Source organism: Ahaetulla prasina, chromosome 2 (assembly GCF_028640845.1).
Source record: "Ahaetulla prasina isolate Xishuangbanna chromosome 2, ASM2864084v1, whole genome shotgun sequence".
NCBI classification, from domain to species: Eukaryota; Metazoa; Chordata; class Lepidosauria; order Squamata; family Colubridae; genus Ahaetulla; species Ahaetulla prasina.
The window spans coordinates 82,325,568-82,344,987 of NC_080540.1; the positions used below are offsets into that span (position 1 = coordinate 82,325,568).

At 39.4% G+C, this 19,420-nt stretch overlaps 1 protein-coding gene across 1 annotated transcript in view; it reads right to left on the minus strand.

The window, feature by feature from the left end:
* Window positions 1–631: 631 nt before the first annotated feature.
* Window positions 632–19,420, minus strand: part of CDHR2 (cadherin related family member 2) — an 87,422-nt gene continuing 68,633 nt past the window's right edge. Inside the window, exons 16-35 of the mRNA XM_058167849.1 lie at window positions 18,649–18,804; window positions 17,413–17,580; window positions 16,775–16,836; window positions 16,413–16,656; window positions 13,792–14,031; window positions 13,516–13,585; window positions 11,944–12,558; window positions 11,218–11,289; window positions 10,590–10,639; window positions 10,310–10,461; window positions 8,083–8,185; window positions 7,904–7,992; window positions 6,702–6,782; window positions 6,026–6,103; window positions 5,389–5,449; window positions 4,269–4,393; window positions 3,760–3,873; window positions 2,941–3,021; window positions 2,583–2,646; window positions 632–1,361 (exon numbers count right to left, since the gene is read on the minus strand). Coding sequence (XP_058023832.1) covers window positions 1,212–1,361; window positions 2,583–2,646; window positions 2,941–3,021; window positions 3,760–3,873; window positions 4,269–4,393; window positions 5,389–5,449; window positions 6,026–6,103; window positions 6,702–6,782; window positions 7,904–7,992; window positions 8,083–8,185; window positions 10,310–10,461; window positions 10,590–10,639; window positions 11,218–11,289; window positions 11,944–12,558; window positions 13,516–13,585; window positions 13,792–14,031; window positions 16,413–16,656; window positions 16,775–16,836; window positions 17,413–17,580; window positions 18,649–18,804 — 2,775 coding nt within the window. The 3' untranslated portion in view covers window positions 632–1,211. The remainder of the gene's footprint in view (window positions 1,362–2,582; window positions 2,647–2,940; window positions 3,022–3,759; window positions 3,874–4,268; window positions 4,394–5,388; window positions 5,450–6,025; window positions 6,104–6,701; window positions 6,783–7,903; window positions 7,993–8,082; window positions 8,186–10,309; window positions 10,462–10,589; window positions 10,640–11,217; window positions 11,290–11,943; window positions 12,559–13,515; window positions 13,586–13,791; window positions 14,032–16,412; window positions 16,657–16,774; window positions 16,837–17,412; window positions 17,581–18,648; window positions 18,805–19,420) is intronic.

The window sequence follows — 19,420 nt, forward strand, 5'->3', positions numbered from 1 at the left end:
TTCTTCAAATTACAAGTTTATCCTCTGTTCAAGTCATAAACTGCAAATGTCACACTTGTACTGTAAGAGAGTCCACGTTGGCCAGCATTTCAAATTCATATAGACACCAAAAATGGAACATTTCCATTTTTCTAGTACCTACAAGATACTATACAAGGGTAAAAAAAAAATAATCCCAGAAGCGTTTTCCTTTCTCTTCATAGTAAAATTAAAATACTAGCCTAAGAAATATTTGTTTTCTTATGATACCCAAAGAGGAATGGCCTTATTCTATCTTATAGTGGCATCATGCTTGCCAACCCATACTTATTAGAGAGCCAAAAAGTGAAAGCACATATAAACAATGGTGCATGTTAGAAAATAAGGTGTGTTTGCTGGTATAGTTCTAGCTCATTTCCAAGCATCTTAATAACAAAAGTTTAGAGATTTCTGCCTGAGAATAAAAAGGTTTGATATTATCACTACTTTGTGCAGAACCTTTAAGAACGGGGGTGGGGATGGGTGGGGGGCAGAAACAATTGTGCTCAATTGTTTTTAAAGATACCTTGAGTTTTCCATGAAAACCACCATCTGGCTCATCTTTGTAATATTTGTAATAAAGTAGCAAGAGCCCTAGGTCTTCTCCAGCAATGGTGAGATGGGATGAGAAGAGCCTGGATAGTGAAGGTGTCTACCCAGAGACTAATAGTGTCCATAAGTTAGCTGTGACTTCTACTGACTACATGGACAAGCTCATGCTTCACTGGCCCAAAGTCATTCTGTCATACCCCATTAAAACAGGATCAGAACTCTTACTGACCAGTAACTAAGTTTGATATTTTCAATCCTATCATTACCACTATCTTCATACTTACACTTTTATTCCCTGCCTTGTCTCCATTGAAGCATTTTGTTTTACTGAATACCCTAACAATTTTGTGTAGTAGCCACATGTATGTATCTTTCAGCTGGATTCCTAAGCCCACAGTATGCTGGACCTAATGGCCCAAGAAGCTTCTTCCAGTTCTTCGGTTCCATGATCTTGTTCAGTCTGCCTTTGCTTCTGGTTTAGAGCAGATGTGGTGCAGTTTAAGGTGCAGACCTTGAGTTAATTCAGGCCACAGAGTAGGCAATATCCCAATGTTTTATAATTTTCATTAGTATTTCAGCATCTTCAGATCACAGCTGCTGTACATTCAGGACATTGTTTTGCCAGAAGGAAATGGGCACAGTCATATTTCTGTAGTACTTAAGGAAGAGTCTAGAGGTGCCTGCTTGACGTTCCCTTGCTGCAGTGGCTTGTACTTCCTATGGCTGTCTAAAGCAGCTTTCAAGGGCTCTTCACAATTGTTTATTTCCCGCTGAGCATCTGCTTTGTCCAGCTGAAAATAGTAAAATCATATTTAAGAATTATTGTTTCTGTGGGTTACAAGTGATGGATAACGATAGTTGGATCGTCACACAATATAAACACCATATCCTAGGCTAAACCTACAGTTTACCCACCAGCTCACATCCTTACATATAGGAGCTGGAAGATACTTCTAACTGCAGATCTATAGTAGAAAAAGGGGAATATACAATTGTTGAAGCTGCTGCTTCTGTTGTATCACAACATGGCACTCTCCAAATGGACTGAGAGTGTATCTCCCAGAATCCGTAGCCTTTGTCTATACTAGTGACAAATTCTGGAATTTGTATTCCCAGCCCACCTGTAGGGTCCCAAGTTGGGGGAGGTTGTTAAGTATGTGAAAAGTATTCTCTTTGAGCAGGGGTTGATCCAAAACACTACGCTTCTAGAGCACAGTGCCGATGAATGGGGGTCTTTCCATCCTGTTTTCAAATATATACTTGGCCATCTGGCATCTTTGTAAACAGCCAAGCACAATGTAGACTATGACTGTGATTGTGTGAACATATGGCAGGCTTACTTCTCATGCCATTCCTTGTAGAGACTGGAAAGGCCTAACAACAGAAGTGATATAAAACTGAGCAGCACAAATTCTTCATGAAGATCAGGTTATCAGTGGGGGGTGAACCAGAGTGGGTGTACAGATATAGCTACATCCTTACTGATTCATGATCTTCATGAAAAAATTGGGATAACCCACAAACTTTGTTCCAGTAGTGCTGACTTTGTAAGTTAGAGAAATCAAAAAGTTGTGATTTGTAAACTTTTGTTCATGATACGTTATGAACCAAGCCATTAAAGTTTGCTCAGTGATCTATAACTTAACCACAAAGTGTGAATCCAGCTTATCAGTCCTTAAGGTTTTAGTTAAGAGGGCAGAGATTCTGCCCGAAACAGAAAAAGCTTTCATAAATAAAGGATAGGACAGCAGATAATTTCCAATTTGTCATTGTATGTGTTAATCGCAAATCAAGCAGAAGGTGAAAGCAGGATTTGACTTATCACCCAGGAATGTAAAGATAATGCAACTCGGTTTTAATACTTTCCATATGTGAAAATAACTACTACTTAAAAAAAAATCCCTTATAGATAGAAGAGGTTAACTTAGTAAAGCAAGTAATATATTTACTTGAAAGAAAGGATACCTTACCCAAAAATATTCAATATGCAAAAAATGTGATAGGTGTCTTACTTTCAGTTTAGCAGGAAATAAGTCGTGGGCAGCATCAACCATGTTTTCATCCAGAGAGTTCAGGCTGAAATACAAAAAGCAACTTGACTGTCCTAGGAACTCTTTATCATCTCTGACTGCAAGTCTCCATAACCCCATTATTGCCTCCACTAGTTTTGGAGACCCCTGTGGTTTCTAACTTTTAGCACATGTGGGAAATTCGATACCATGACAAGAGTAATATGGGGTGGGGCTGGGGGTTTTCAAAGAGATTTCAGGAACTGTAGGAGATAAAGCTTTGAGTAAAGCGGTCACATTAGCATAATCACATTCTGTATTTGCAAAGATGATTAATTAAATATTAAATTCACCATACTACCTGGCCACTTCAGAACTGGCATTTTCCTCAAAGCCAAGGCTCATAGAAGGATCCAAGGAGAAACCAAGCACAGGATTAGCCCTGCAGAAGAATGTTTTATACGTGAATGTCTTACGTATCCAATCCTATGCCCAGCAGAGAATGCCATAACACAGCATTTGGCAGCAAACTTGTCTTACAGCTACTCTTGTGTATGACACTAATTGTACACAATCCATTGAAACTGCCAAGGTAGCATGCAAAGATACTAAAACTTTAATTCTCCACAATGTGGATTACCTTCCAACCAAGCAACAAGCAACTTGGGCACTTCTATAGTGTTTCAACAGTACAATACAACCCTGCCATAATTTCCAAGGTCTCCAATTTTAATCACATTCAGCTTTTTGTTCACTTGAAAATGCTGTATATTTTCAGCATCTTCAAATTCAGCATAGGATCTGCCCAACAGAGAGTTTTATAATTGAAAATTAGCAATGTAAAGGATTAGATAGTTTTCAGGAGGTGGGATCTTAAACTTCTTACTTGCGTTTCCTCTACCTACATCAATTTATCATCTCTCTCTCCCCCTCCCTCTCCCTCTCTCTCTCCATCTAATTTATATGGCTACCTATATCAATGACTTATTCTGTGTAGCAAACAAAAATAAAATAGAATAAAACTAATAACAAACCCTACAAAAAATTTAAAATGCAGGCAACCCAACCCAACCCAATCTAACACAACCAAGAAACACATCCCTCTACAACTCAGGGCTTCTGTCACAAGCTATACCTGCTTCTCTCTAAATGCAGCAAACCATTCCCTATGCCCACATACCCTTCTGTGTTGTACTTATTGGTTCCAGGAATGGCAGGTCCTTGCTGCACTCCACTGGCTGAGAAATTTGAAGCCACGTTCAAAGCTTTGAGTGCCTTCAACTTCCTTGTATAACTGCAAAAAGAAAGTAAGTTTATTTGTACCAAGTTGACATGTGGGTTGAAGGGAATCCTTAATAGTAGAAGAATAGACCATCCGAGGGAGGTTGCTGCCCTGGCTTTTACAGATGTGGAGCCAAAATGGTAGGGCAAAAGGGTTTAGAGCAGGGGTGTCCAAACTTGGTCCCTTTAAGACTTTTGGACTTCAACTCCCAGAGTTCCTCAGCCAGCTTTGCTGGCTGAGGGACTCTGGGAGTTGAAGTCCAAAAGTCTTAAAGGGACCAAGTTTGGACACCCCTGGTTTAGAGCTTGCAGCCATAGGGAAAATTCTGGGCGCAATGAATTCACCCAGATTCTGCTCAGGAATTGAAGAAGAAGAAAAAACATTGGAAAATTGAGCTGATGTTGTACCTTTTCCTCATGCCAATTATTGTCCCAGTCAAGAGGAGGAGGAGGATGAAGACAGCTGCTGCCAACCCTATGATAACACCAAACAACTCCATCTCTTTCTCAGGTTCTTTCACATCCGCAGGACCCTGAGGACATACAAATGTGTTATAATCAGTGGTGGGATTCAAGTAATTTATTTTATTTTATTTTTATTTTTTATTTTATTAAATTTTATTTTATTAAATTTTTATACCGCCCTTCTCCCGAAGGACTCAGGGCGGTGTACAGCCAAAATAAAATACAGAATATATACAATTAAAAGAATTTAAAATGAACTATTACTAAACGGCCGATAATTTAAAAAATTTAAAATTTTACAACCGGTTCTCTGCTCTAATGATTTCTTCTAACAACCAGTTTGCCAAACTGTTCAGAAAGTTAACAACCGGTTCTCCCGAAGTGGTGCGAACTGGCTGAATCCCATCACTGGTTATAATAGCTCACTCGTTACAGAATCCATTCTAGCTTTCCCCATCCTGATGCTCCCCATATCAAATTGCAAATCACATTGTCTACAATCAGCAGAATCATATTGGTTGGGCATCATAGAAGCTATAGTCTAAACATCAGGAAAATGCTAATTTGGGGGGAACCGATCTGTATTACATAGGCTAACGCTAAAGGTTATGCTGGGAAGTGGGGGGGGGCAGAAATCACAGAAAAGGGTTTCTTCCATAATGGTGTCAAATCAAATTGCACTCATGCACCCAAGGAGCCGTTAGGTGCCTAGTTTTGATTTGAGGCGGACTTTTTGGAGACAGAACTTCTCCATCCTAGCTGCCCTCCAAACCTTTGGGATTACAATTCTATCACTGCCACCCAGTGTGGCTAATAAGAAGGGAATGCAAAAACTGTAGCCTGAAGTTGCATATGTCCCATTGCTAGATGCCTATTTCTCCAGATGAAACTTTGGCTTCCCCTATACAGCTTCTCTCTTAGCCGTTTTGCTCACTTCTGGCACAAAGTTATTGTCCTCCCTAGTCATACATCTTGCTACTTTCATTCCTACTTTTCTGTTTTGTTTTCAAATTCAACTCATCTGAATTTGGAGGCATTAAATTAGAAAGATAAGAACTCTCACAATGACCGACAAGCCAAGATTGATCAGTTGCTTCAACTGTTCCGGGTTTCTTCGAATGAGCCTGGAGAAAACATATTTTGAAGATGATTAGGAAGTGTTTCCCAAGAGCTGTTTGGTATTTGCAACTACTGTACAATATAATTAAGCATGAGTTGATTTTTTCAAAAATGAACAAAAAGTCTGTTTCCAACTTCTCACTTAGTGCCACACACACACTCTGTGTGTGTGTGTGTGTGTGTGTGTTTGTGTGATTATGCTGAACTATCCACCAGCAATTGCTTCTTGAAGCTCAGCCTTCCTCTGCCTTATTTTTCCTATGTTTTCCATTAGACTTTCATATTAGCTCCATATACACTGTTACTTTTAGATGTTTTGCCCAGGCTGAAATTTCATGGGGAGAGAAGCACTAATTCTAAAATATGGGTTAGGAAGTGTGAGGTGATTCTTAGCTTAAATTATTGGAGATGGGAGTGAGGGATAAGGTTAGCATCATTTAAAGATCCCCACCTTTTCTTGTTAATTTGACCACTTCCTTTTCCAACGTTGTCACACTAACAGCTGAACAGGCTAACCCAAATGGGATTTTTATTTGACCTCTATTCCTTCCCTATTGGACTGAGAACAATGTGACCCTTACGTGAGCACATGATCACCAGTCAGAGCCGTGCCATTCTTGTAAACAAAATAGGCATCCATTGCAGTCTTCTCCAGGGCCCTACAGAAGATAAAAAGGCATGTAAGATAGATGGACTAAAGGGACAGTACCAGCACCGCCTTCATAGAACCATGTCACCAATCCAAGAGCTATCTCAAAGGAATGGCTAGCTTTCCAATCACCTTAGGGGGGAAAAAAAAAGGAAGAAGCATCCTAAGATGCATAAGTGCACCCGCTTGCCTACCGTCCCTGTCCTAATATTCCTTTTTTTCTTACTCTTTTCATGTATACAAATTATTGGGTTTATACTTTTACCTGTTATTTTATATATGATTGATTGATTGATTGATTGATAAATAAATAAATAAATAAATAAATAAATAAATAAATCAGTGTTATAAAGGCAGCCTGATCATTTGTAAAAAAATGACTAACTACACTGCTCACACAGATGCTAACTTCATGCTGGAATCTCCTTCCATTTTTGTAAGTTCTACAAACACCATAACATTCCACTGAGTATGCCTGTGCTAGTTGCTGTAGCAAAATATACCCCCAATATTTCGACACGCGTCTCCTTTTTCCTCACCAACCGTTATATATGCTTTTTAACCTCAGTTACTTCCTTGTTACCATAGCTTCCCTCTGTTCAAATCACCTTTCGGATTTGGAGGTTGATGAATCGTCTGTATAGATTGCTATTACGTAGACTGTTGTTCCAGTTGCGTTGCACAGAATTCTGAAAGCAACATAAAAAAACCACAGGTCTCATCAGCGTTCCCTGCTGGAACAGCCCATACCATTGCACTGCAGGGAACCCGGTTAATGTTCGCAAATTGTAAAATTACTTAGTGACATTTCATTGTATATTCCAATTCTCTCTGGAGTATGGTCTACCCTGCACCAGTAAGTAAGCATGAGACACTCATGTCATTAGAGAGCCATAATTCAAAACCACATTTTAAATATGGAGGTATGGGACTGGGGAAAATATGTTGGGGGGGGAAATGGGCCAGCCATCTTTAGCAGCTCTGTTTAGAAAACATCTCAAGAGATTCATAAGACATTAACTCTAACCAAGAAACCTCTAGAATCCTGAATGTACAAAGTGCCTGCTATTCTATCCTAGTCAAATATTTTAACATCTTAGGGCCCTGAAATTGATACAATCCCAGCAGCAATTATTTGCTTTTATTGCATTTTTTAAAATTTGCATTTATATCCTGCCCTTCTCCGAAGATTCAGGGCGGCTTACACTCTGTTAAGCAATAGTCTTCATCCATTTGTATATTATATACAAAGTCAACTTATTGCCCCCAACAATCTGGGTCCTCATTTTACCTACCTTATAAAGGATGGAAGGCTGAGTCAACCTTGGGCCTGGTGGGACTTGAACCTGCAGTAATTGCAAGCAGCTGCTGTTAATAACAGACTGTCTTAGCAGTCTGAGCCACCAGAGGCCCTATGTTTGGGTGCTCTTCTTCATACAGTGCACTAAGGCATAATGTGCCTTGTCTGACTTTGCCTCAACATGTTGTGTGAGACCCCCTATGTGATTTCTCTAGCTTAGCACATTAGAAGGAATTTAGTAAATTGTAGTGCCTTCAGTAAACCAGAGTTAAGCAAATCTGGTATAGTGTGATATGTGACTGTAGCATATGTTTCAAGAATGGCTTTGCCAAAGCTAAATGGCACTTTCTTCACTTATGGAGTCAGTGCCCACAAGAGTCCACATCCACATACCGCACTGCTTTCTTTCTACTTTATTTTGTAAACCAATATTGTATTTTGCCTTGTTCTGCATAACAAGATGGACAGAAGCACCATATTTAGACAGTGAGAGATGAGAGGGTGCCATACCTTTTGATGTTATTTGAATTATCCTGCAGTTCCTCTAAAGTGATATCAAATTTCAGTTTTATACGGTAAGTCTTAGCCACACTGAAGATCTGGAGAAAGAGAGAAATGGTTGTTCTCAAGATCAGAGATTATGAAAATTCTATTGAGGGAATTTGGTCAGGAAAAAAAAACAAACTTACATCCAGTGATGTGAAATTGCTTAGGGCTTGAGTTCCATTGTCTTTGGCTTCCACTTTCACCTGATATCGGCCTTCCAACATGCTGTTAAGGTTGCTTGCTATTCTGTAGGAATAGAAGGTGTTGCAGCATTAGAGAGGCTTGTTCTTGATCAAACTCGGCACTACCCTGAAGTAGCCTTGCCCAGTCCCACTTCCATCTTGAAATATTTCTGCATTGGTAACTTTCATGCTTCTATTTCAAGTTTCAGAATAGTTCAACAGAAAACCAAATGAAGCATTTGCTAAATTGGAATCTTTTATCGTACCATCAGAAAAAAGCTGGATGTTGCCAAAGATCCAACTGATCCACCAGATCCTGCTGATAACATTTCAATAATTTAGAAGTTTATTTTTCAGAAAATGGTAAAAGTAAAATGAAATTGCGTAAAATGCTTTCCAGTGTGATATGAGAATCCAGCTGATATTGATCTATGCTATATGAGCTACACTATACTATTAAACCAAAATCTGTTTTATTATTTGAGCAAAAGCATTCCATGTGAACACAGTGATTGCAATTTTCTAATCTGGGTTTGGTGTGTTCTGCTAACTATATCCAGATGGTCACTCAGCATGCATGACAGCCTCTCCTAATCATCTCCCCTCAGGAGCTGTCATCCATCTACATCTGGAGAGCACCAAACTGAAGTTGTTGTATGAAACCCAGGATCAGCAACCCCACTGAAAACATTGAACCTTAAATAGCTTCGTGATTATCCAAAGTTCTGCTCCTATTTAGCTACTTCTAAATGTACCAGCAAGCAAATCTCTCCTTCTCCCTACCCAGTAGAGATCCCCAATAAGCCCCATGTACATGTTCAAAGTATAGTAGTGGCCAAAATTGTGGAAACCTTTTGGGAAAAATGTATTTTTGAGGTTTGATGGCTAATAACACCACTTTTTTTGGCGTTTCAAGATAATCATATTCCACTGCTGGAATGGCCTGGGAATAACCCAGACCTTAACCCAATTCAAAATCTATGAAGCCGACAAAAGAAACTTGTTAGTCAGAAGCGACCCAGCAATAAACCCAGTTAATAGAAGCAATCATTCAATCTTGGTTTCACATTATAACAGCTGAAGAACTAAAAGCCTTGGTTCACTCCATGGGGAGACGTTGTAAGGCTATAATTCATGCTAAAAGTTACCCAACTAAGTATTAACTAACATGGTGATAATTTTTGTGTATCTCGTTTTTTCTACGTGTTTCACTTTTCTTCTTTATACTGTAACTGCTATTCTAATAGCAAATCCTTCATAAAAATTATTGCATTACATTGTTGATTAAATTATCTTTCCATTGGTATATAATTTTATGGCACTACTTGTGCTGTTCAGGTAGTAAATTAAGTTACTTTAAGAATTAAGAGCTGCCTCCTTAAGAGATTGCATTGTGGGAGATGTAGGCAGATTGCATTATGGGAAATGTAGTACATGACATGTGACCACATCTGTGTGTCTGATTGGCCACTGAGGCTCTATGCCAGGGTGTAGAACAAAGCCCCGGCCATTATGAATTGCCACGGAGGAGAGAAGCATGCTTTCTGAACAGGGGGACAGATCTACCGTCATTTTACACTAGGAAAGCGACAGATTATGAAATATACTGATGAATCTCACCATGACTCACCATGATTGTAAGTCTATGTTTTTGAGGATACCTGAAATAAACTTGATCTGTATGAAAACCTGTTTGCTAGTTTAACTGCCTGTTCCCAGCTGATCGAGATGGTATTATTAGCTAGTTTTAGAAAATACACTTTTCCACAATTTTGGCCACTACTCTGTGTGTGGAAATAAAGCATTGCACCAATCTATTGGTGCAAAAGCCAGCTCTTCCCTATATCTTCTTGTCATGCAAATTCCCTTGGGTTAAAGAAGTCTATTAAACATACCTATCCAAATATGTGCACCAACACTGGAAATTTTTAAGAAAATGTTGGATAACCATTTGTCTGAAATGGTGTAGGGTTTCCTGCCTCGACAGGGGGTTGGACTAGAAGACCTCCAAGGTCCCTTCCAACTCTGTTATTATGTTATGTTAAATATCCTCAATATCCTATTGATCAATACAAGGAAGTCAAGAGTGGGGTTGTTAGTATGCATGCCCTGCATTTATTTAATGTGAGCACAACCACAAGGCAACATTTTTAAAGCTTTCAAGCGAAGAAAACTCCAAATTACATACTGGATGTTTCCCACAGAGAAATCCTTCTCCATTGTTTTTGCCACTCTGAAAATGCTGGAAAACTTCTGTTCATGTCCATTGTCCTGGATGAAAACTACCTCAGAGATGCTAAATGTGATCACACCATCTTCACCTGAATCGGCATCCTTGGCCTGGAAGGGAAAAAATATTGATGGACTTTGAAATATGATCACAGTTTGTGTGAGCGTCCAGTTTAGTGTCTTAAAAAAAAACAGCAACCAGGAAATCTGTGCAGCTAAATAGGTATTCATAATCTTACCTTGACCATAGCCACAGACAGGTCAATTGGAGAGATTTCTGGGATTATTACTGCAAAGAAATACCAGATACAGATCAGTAAATCCAAACAGCAAAAGGCAATGGGTCTTGCTCTGCTGTAAGGCTCATTACAAAAATCACATTATAATGGAGCTGTTGTCATCTACTCCCAAGCTCTATCAATGCCCATTGGCTGGCTGTCAATATGGCGTTTCTCTGCCCTAGCTAGAAAGCTGAATGTTCCCCTCATGACTGGCTAACATAAAGAGGAACGCATACATGGAAGGAAGTGATGTGAAGTGATGAAAGCAGCTTTACGACAGGGCTGTCAAACTCGCGGCCCGCAGGCCAGATGTGTCACGCGCTGGCCATGCCCACGCCTGTTTTAGTGAAGGGGCGGGAAAGTTGGGTTACGTCACGTGATGCCGCCATGATGCTGTCAGTTTGACACCCCTGCTTTATGAGAACTGCAATCAGCTAGGATAGAGATGGATGCCCCTGCAACTAAGCCTAGCAGAAATTTCTGTTTGAACGGGATTAAGGGAATCCTTAAAGCACACTACCACCTATCTATTAGGGGAGCAGTGAGGCATACCATTGTTGCAACTGTCCTACAACTCTGCTCTTACCAAAGGTGTCATTGACAGGATAAAACTGGGGTGCGTTGTCATTTGCATCACCAATTAAGATGACCAGAGTCTCTGCAAAAAAAAAAAAAAAAGCCACAAATAGACAAGTTCTAGCCCTTGATATGAAAACAGCTCTGCATGTCTTCCTAGAACCTGCACATTGGAGCCATAACCCTGTTCAAGTAGAACTAGTGCCATTTCCCATCAATAGCAGGTGTTGCTCCCTCATTTATATAACAGTGTCAATGCTGATATTCCTCCAGCTATGAAGTTGTTAGGAGCAGATAATCTGTGGTTATACTTTTTTGCAGCCAGCTTTCTAAGACACAAATACGACAGTGGCAAGACGCTGAGATAGAGAAACATGTCTGTGATACATTTTGCCACTTGTTTCCTTTCTTCTTTGGCAGGCACTGAAGCAATGGCCAAATCTTCCCTCCATTCAATAATACCAAAACCACCCGTGACAACCTTCTCCAACATTATCCCTACATAACATGGTTAGTACATCTGGAAGCCAGCAGGCGAGGGTTATGGAAGGTATTGATGAAGACAGCTCAAGTGAATATGATTATTATAAACAACTACATGATTCCTGTAGAATTAATAAAAAATCTAATAGAAAGGAAAAGTAGGACAGATAAAGGAAGGATAAAGGATAAAGAAGGATACATCTCACAGGATTAAAAAAAAGTGTGAAAGCAAGTGTTCATACAGGTACCTTACCATTTCTACTGTAGGGATTTCCTACTGCAGTGAACTCATCCTTAACACGCAGTGTGATTTCCACTCGGGTGCACAGTTCATAGTCTATACCTGAACTATTCACAAAAAGTGATCCATTGGCTACTAGGTGGAACCAGTGCTGACATATATTGCCTACACTGCCTGTACTGTTGAAACATGCAACAGCCAACTCCTGGAATACTAATGAGTGGTTGGTGTCCTTATCAGTAGCCTCCAGCTCAGCTACTAACGTATGTAGTTTTTCATTCTCTGTAATGTGAATGTTTTCTGGTGGAAATGGTACAATGGTTGGGGACTCATCGTTGACATCTAGCACATACACCTTCACCATGGCAATGGCAGCTTCCATTGTTTCCCCTAAGTCTGAATTTTCAGCCCGAAGAATGAGATTGAAGAACTTCTCCTGCATTTGGTCATAGTCAAGAACAATTTCTGGGTCTAGAGACAACATGCCCTGATACCAGCCAGATCCCTGGGCGCGGGAGCGAATCAGAAAGTTGTTTGAGCCTGTGCTGCTATTGATGTAGAATGAAATACGGTTGTGAATTTGTGTTTGATCAGCATCTCTGGCTTCCACAACTCCAACCAAGGCATCTGAGATAGAATTGGAATATAAAAATTAGAATAATTGCAGAGTTAAACGTATACCATCCTTCTACATCCATATCAAAATAGTAGAGATCTAAGTTCCCTTGTGAATGGCGACGCCCCAATCAAAGGAATGCTATTCTCTACCTCCAGTTTCATGCATTACTTAGCATTCCTACTATTGGTTCTCAAGAATCCTTTTGTGCACTATTTTGGTGATTTAAACTGACCTTGAAGATGCCAGTTATAATCTTATAACACATAACTCACTTGGTTCGCACAGGTTGCCAAACTGCTGTGTTTTGCTTAATCCTTGACTTGGTTTACAAAACACACCTAACCTCTTTCACCATAATTGAAAAAAGTGACAACAATCTTGTCTGCCGTTTGTCTGTCAACACATGAAAATTGCAGTGTAGCAAATAAAAGATGAAAAGTAAAGAAAACGCTAAAGATTACTCCTCAGACCCAATCATATCTGTCATCTGCCTACTTTGCAGCCCTATGTTAAATGCATTATTAGGGACAATTGTTCATCCTTTTATCCCTTAAGATTTGTGCAGAATACACAACTTTGGGTAAACTCTGGAAGAATATCATCTGACTCTATCTAGAACTTCCTCTTCCAGAAAGGCTAAGATTGGTTTAGAAAGGCCTGGGAGGTTTTCCTCTCCCCAAACGATGAAGATAATGCAACCAATGAATGCTGATCCTTAGAGCTATATATTGCTTGCTCCTATAATAGGTATCTAGGAACCAGAGCAAGAAAGTCCTGTGGCATCATGTCCAGTTTCTGGTCTTGTTATAGTGGTGATTTTGGGAAAAGAACACTCGACTAGGCTGCTGTCATCTGATCCAGTAAAGCTTTGTAGGTGGTTTGTTTAGTTCCTCACTTTGGATACCCTACAAAATATTTTCTAGTTTCATTTCCAGTCCAGATCAAAGAGATTCAATGAATCATACCTCGCAAGTCTTCAGAAACAGAGAACTCGTAATTTGAACTGTTGAAGCTGGGTGCATTGTCATTTTTGTCCTAAGGCGAGAAGTATTTATATTATGTTGTTATGCCATATAAAATTGAAACACTATTGCCAAAATTACCTGTCTGCAAAATAAAATAAAATTTCATTTCTGGAGTATTTTACACATGCCCCCTTTTCCACCAAGATTTTTACATTCCTACCACCTCTTTCTCAAACTGCCTTAGCTCAAACTCCTGGCAAAGAGCAGTGGGATTACCTCCACAGTGATGGTGACATTGACAGTGGTGTTCAACTGAGGGATCCCCAAGTCTTCTACAAGTATTGTCACCACTATCTTCCCGTTGAGCTTCACAGGAATAGCTTCTCGGTCCAAGGGCCCTTTGCTGACGAGCTGTCCAGTATCTGGGTTAATAGTGAAGTTGTTCCTGAAATTGCCAGGCATAATTTCAAAATGCAAACGGCTATTATTGGTTTCTGGGTTATCCTGATCAGTGGCCTGGAAAAAGAATTGGGGGGGAAAATAGCCTTAGTTCTTACTCTTCCTTGTTCCAGTCAATATTATGAGTAAGATTAAACTTCTTCAACTGGCTAATATGTTGATGAAGATTCTCAGTCCTCCAAGTAGAGTTGTCTGGAAGTTGAGTCATGGCAACTGGACCTCTTTTCTTTGAGTATTATATGTTTTGCTGCTTATCCAAGTAGCTTCTTCAGTCTGGATCACCTCTACATGGATTTGGTCATTTAGAACAGCCAATGAAGATGCAAAAATAAGCACTCAACATGCCAAGAAAGTACCAGATTAGGGAAAAGTTGACATACTAAGATGAAGAGGAATATCCCATATTTAACTTGTATGGTAGGTTCCCACAATTTTCTCTGGCAGGTCTATATAGGTTTGAAGATATGATTGGTATTAGACTTCTCAGTCTAAACTGTAACCTGTGGTCTCTCTGAAAGAGACCATCTAACTACTAATCAGGTCTGATTCTGCTTAATATTTTGTTAGATCAACCAAGATCACTTATGCCTGCTATGACAATTTCAGGAACCAAGATGGAAATAGCTGGTACTTTAACTCCTTTTACCAAAACTCATGACTTACTACTTCATAGATCTCATAGAGTACTAGACTGGAGATCCAGGCCTGGAAGAGGCCAAAACTTAACACACAAAGTATACTAAGCCATATTGTGAGTTTCTTTTTGGCTTGGCATATTGTGAGAATTGTGGTATATTGTGGTTTATAAAGTAAACCATGGTTAAATAAGCCATGACTTAATGTGTGACTCCCCCACCCAGGATGTCCTTTAACAACCACATTATTATTTATTTATTTAGAGTATAGTATATCATAAAGTACAGTATGTTCCAAGTCAATGTAATGTGTGGATACCCTTACAATTTTATTCAAAACTGACTGTTCATTCGATCTATCATGGCACAACCAGCACAGATTATGAAAAGGACAATGCCATCCTACATCAAAGACATCTCAGCTACAACCAATAGACTATTACAACTCCACGGCATCATCAAAGCGTCCAGCAGCCCAAGAACAAAAACCGAGAGTTATCTACAAGGTACAATGCAAAGACTGTAACAGCCTCTATATAGGATGGGCAGGCAGAAGACTAGCAGAGTGCATCCACGAACACTAACTAGCAGGCAGAAGACACAATGACCTTAATTTGACAACACATGACAGATTCAACCACAGTTTTAACTTGGAAACTGTAAACATCTTAGGCCAACCGTATCCAAAACCACTAAAGAGTTCCTGGAAGCTCGCATTCAGAAAAAATCACCCATCAATAGATACATAAATATAAACCATTTTTACATACCATTCAAAACAGACAATAAAAAAGCAATGGAGGAAACAAAAAGAACAAAACACATCCTTTCCAACCAATACAAAAGGACCAACAAGAACAAAGAAATAAGCAGAAAACAATATATTGGAGCGTTTGCAGCGTGACTACTATTAGGAGACAACACAGGAGCAAAACACAGCACACTGAGACTTAGACATTTAACAGTGGTTTATATACAAGACATATACAGAAATATACGTGGTTGGCAAATACATGACAAGCAATCAATCTTCTTCTTAACTCTACACGGAGAACTCAGCAATGAATACCAGATACAAGGAGAGAAAATACATCCTCTTCTGGCTGCCTTTATAAACACCTTTTAAAGTGATAAAAACTCTAGTGGACCCCTTTCTAGTCTACAACCGGCAATACCAATGCTGATTCATCTTCATTGCATCAGCCTTACGTTGCATCAGCTTTACAGTTGGTCAGCTCTTAAATATCAATACCTTAACACAATACCTAATTAAAGAACTGGAATACCTAATCCACCAAACTGGCAAAGCAAAATACTGTATATAAACCAGGAGCAACATCTACCAAAGGATTCTACAAGTCAATCTATACCTTAAATAAATGGATATCCCACACTGTTTTAAACCTATGCATATAAATGCTTTGAGTGCTGTGGGTTCTCATTTGCATGGAAAGAACTCCTATTTCTTTTAAACCCAAAGGTTAAACGACCTATAATTGTGGCATTCTGAAGTTCCCGTCTATATGTGAGTGAAAATGCCATCTTTTAAAAACCCAAATGCTCAGAATATCACATTCCAATGCTTCATAATTTTGGAGAAGGACTGGAAAAAAACAGGACAGTCACAATTTGGTGAAATAATATCAGCTTCAAAGGTAAACTTCCAAGTTTATAATCTATAATTGAATTATTACCTCTTCTAAGAAGCAAACTATTGCTTTTGTTTTGCTTGAAAGTGCCTATTAGTCTGGTTTGGGAAATGTTTCAGTAAGTAGACAAAGGAAGCTGGCATTTTAGCTTTACCTGGATCTGGATAGGCTCGATGCTGTTGCCCTCAATGACCATGAAGTTGTAGGAACCTATCACAACCGGTGGATTGTTGTTGATGTCAATCACTGTGATCTCCAATTGGGTAGAACCAATCAGCCCACCACCATCCATTGCTTGCAAAGTGGCATAATAGACAGGGCGCATCCCCCAATTTATTTTACTGCCATTGGCCACAAATATTGTACCGTTCATTGAATTCACAGTGAAATCTGATTGGCTGCAAAACAGATAAACAAGCATATCTTTAATTGTGTGATCACACTCACTTAGCAAGAAAACATTGACACACGCTCTTTCTGTTCTTCTCGGCTAATTATTGCACTGTATATACTTACATGCTGTTAGGCAGTAATTGGTAGGTGATTTCTCCAAATTTTCCACTGTCTGGATCAGTGGCCTGCAAAAAAACCCAACAACAAATAGAAGAAACTATTTGTCTATCATAGGTTTATCAGGATTTGAAGTCTGCAACTCAGGAAGGAGAGAATTGGGATATAAATAGATTTTCTTTCTACTAATAAATACTATAATTGGTTTGAATGGATTAATAGCAGGTCTTAAGGCCAAATTAGTTGTTGCTAGATTGATAGAAGAAAAATTGAAACATATCTATATGCATGATGGAGAGCCATTTTGTTGTAGGGGTTGGCATCAGTCTAAAAACCAGGAGACTATGAGTTCTAGGCCTGTTTTAGGTCACAAACCAGCTTAGTGACTTTGGACTAGTCACTTTCTCTCCATCGTAGAAGAAGGCAACGGCAAACTAATTCTGAAAAACCTTGCCACGAAAACTGCAGGGACTTTTCCAGAGAATTGAACATTACTGAATGGAAGGTTAAAGAAATATACAGGTTGTGGAGAAACAAGGAGTGTAATATCCTATGGGTGCAAAACAGCCATATAGAGATAATAGGCCTTTCTATCTCCATCGTCTTTAACACTAGGAGCCCAAAAAGACATAGAGGTTTCTTACTGTGATATTAGAAGCTACAATGGAACCAGGTGGGCTCTCTTCTAATATAAAGAGCTTGTAGTCAGTCTGTCTGAATTCAGGCCTGTGATCATTGATGTCAAGAAGATGGATGGTCACCGTGGCAAAAGAGCAGCAATCAACTGTCCTTGTAGTATCATTTGCTACAATCTGTTAGCATACAAAAGCATCAAATTACTAAGCTCATCTCATTTATAGGAGTCACTGTATCAGTCAGATGGATGACATACAAATTGAAAGAATGAATGAATACTTACTAAATAAATAAATACTCATAATCAGAAGAGAATTTCCTTCAGGATGAATCTTACCGTCTCAGGTAGAAAACAGGCAGGGTCATCAGACCTCATGAACATTGTTTAGTCCCTGTTAGCCCCTTTGAGTTAAGCAAGATCAAGAAACAGCAGAGATGCTGTGTAACTGGATAGAATTGTAACCAAACAGAATAGAAGACTCTAAAGAAGCCAATCACTTTCTCTCCGCTCAGTGGTGAAATCCTATTTTTTTTTACTACCGGTTCTGTGGGCGTGGCTTGGTGGGTGTGGTGTGGCTTGGTGGATGTGGCTTGGTGGGCGTGGCAAGGGAAGGATACTGCAAAATCTCCATTCCCTCCCCACTCCTGGGGGAAGGATATTGCAAAATCTCCATTCCCTCCCCATTCTGGGACCAGCCAGAGGTGGTATTTGCCGATTCTCTACTCAACTACTCAAAATTTCTGCTACCGGTTCTCCAGAACCTGTCAGAACCTGCTGGATTTCACCCGTCTCCACTCAATCTTAAACCAAACAGAATTTTGAGTTCCTTTCTTATGCTTTCTTCTTTCTCAGGACTAAATGGCTCAGCATTCCTTCCCAATCTCCAAGTTCAGATCTACATTTATTATTGAAAGCTATCTAGAGTTGCCTCACAGTGAGATAGGCAGCATATAAACAAACAAACAAACAAACAAATTCTTGACATTTGTGAAGAAGGGATACCCATATCCTTGGCAGCAGCTAGGTGGGGATTATTTGCTTGCACGATTCATAGTAGAACCAGTTTCCACATAGTCTGAGATCTGCAGAGTATAGATGCAAATGTACCAAGTATTCCTCACTTACATCACCTACAGTAAAGCTGTCTAAGGAGTAATTCAGTGCTCACAGGAAAGAACGTTAAAACATTGATTTTGATTACATTTCGATCAAAGGATCTTTCCCACCTTTCTCTTTTTCTCACCTCCACACTCATAGTAGTTGTAGTTTCATAATCCACGAGGCTTGAATTTCTCACTAGCACTTGAACAGTGCCTTCATTTACAATCTGCCTGGGTGACACGGAGAATGCTAGTGCATCAGGACCTCTCAGGAACAGCTGGAAAGTTCCATTTTCACCCTGTTCAAGAGAAAAGACAGGACATTCTGAAAGAACTGTATCAGCCAGGAGAATTGATTAGTACCAGCCAGGAGAGTGACAGCTGACTGGGATTTTTTGGCAATAGAAGATAGCAGGTAACCATGTATTGGTTTTTGTTTCTTCTGTTTGCCTGGATTCACTCCTGAATTTTCCTGGAGCTGCAAAATTTCAGTTGTGAAACAAGATTTTTGTAACAATCTCCTAGAAAAGTGGAAGGCTAATGATCTTGGACTGACATTGACCTACCTCTCAATGTCACAGTAAAGCACATTAAAATATTTGATCAAATGAGCCAAAGTAATTAATTGAACATTCAGCTTGTGTTCTGAATGCAGATGAGCATTCAGTAACTTATTTAAGACAGGTAAAAGAGAAACGTTACTGCTGTCAAAAACAATGATTGATTCCCTTATCATTTACCTGGAGTGACCAATTTCAGCTAACACAGACCTAATACAACAACGAACACTTCCCAGCTCATTTGTGGGATAATACTACCGTATTAACAAATTCAATGGGATGATATGAAATATGTTCATAATTCAGAGAAATTAAAGACATATGTGGGTTCCACTGCCTCAAACAAACCGGCACA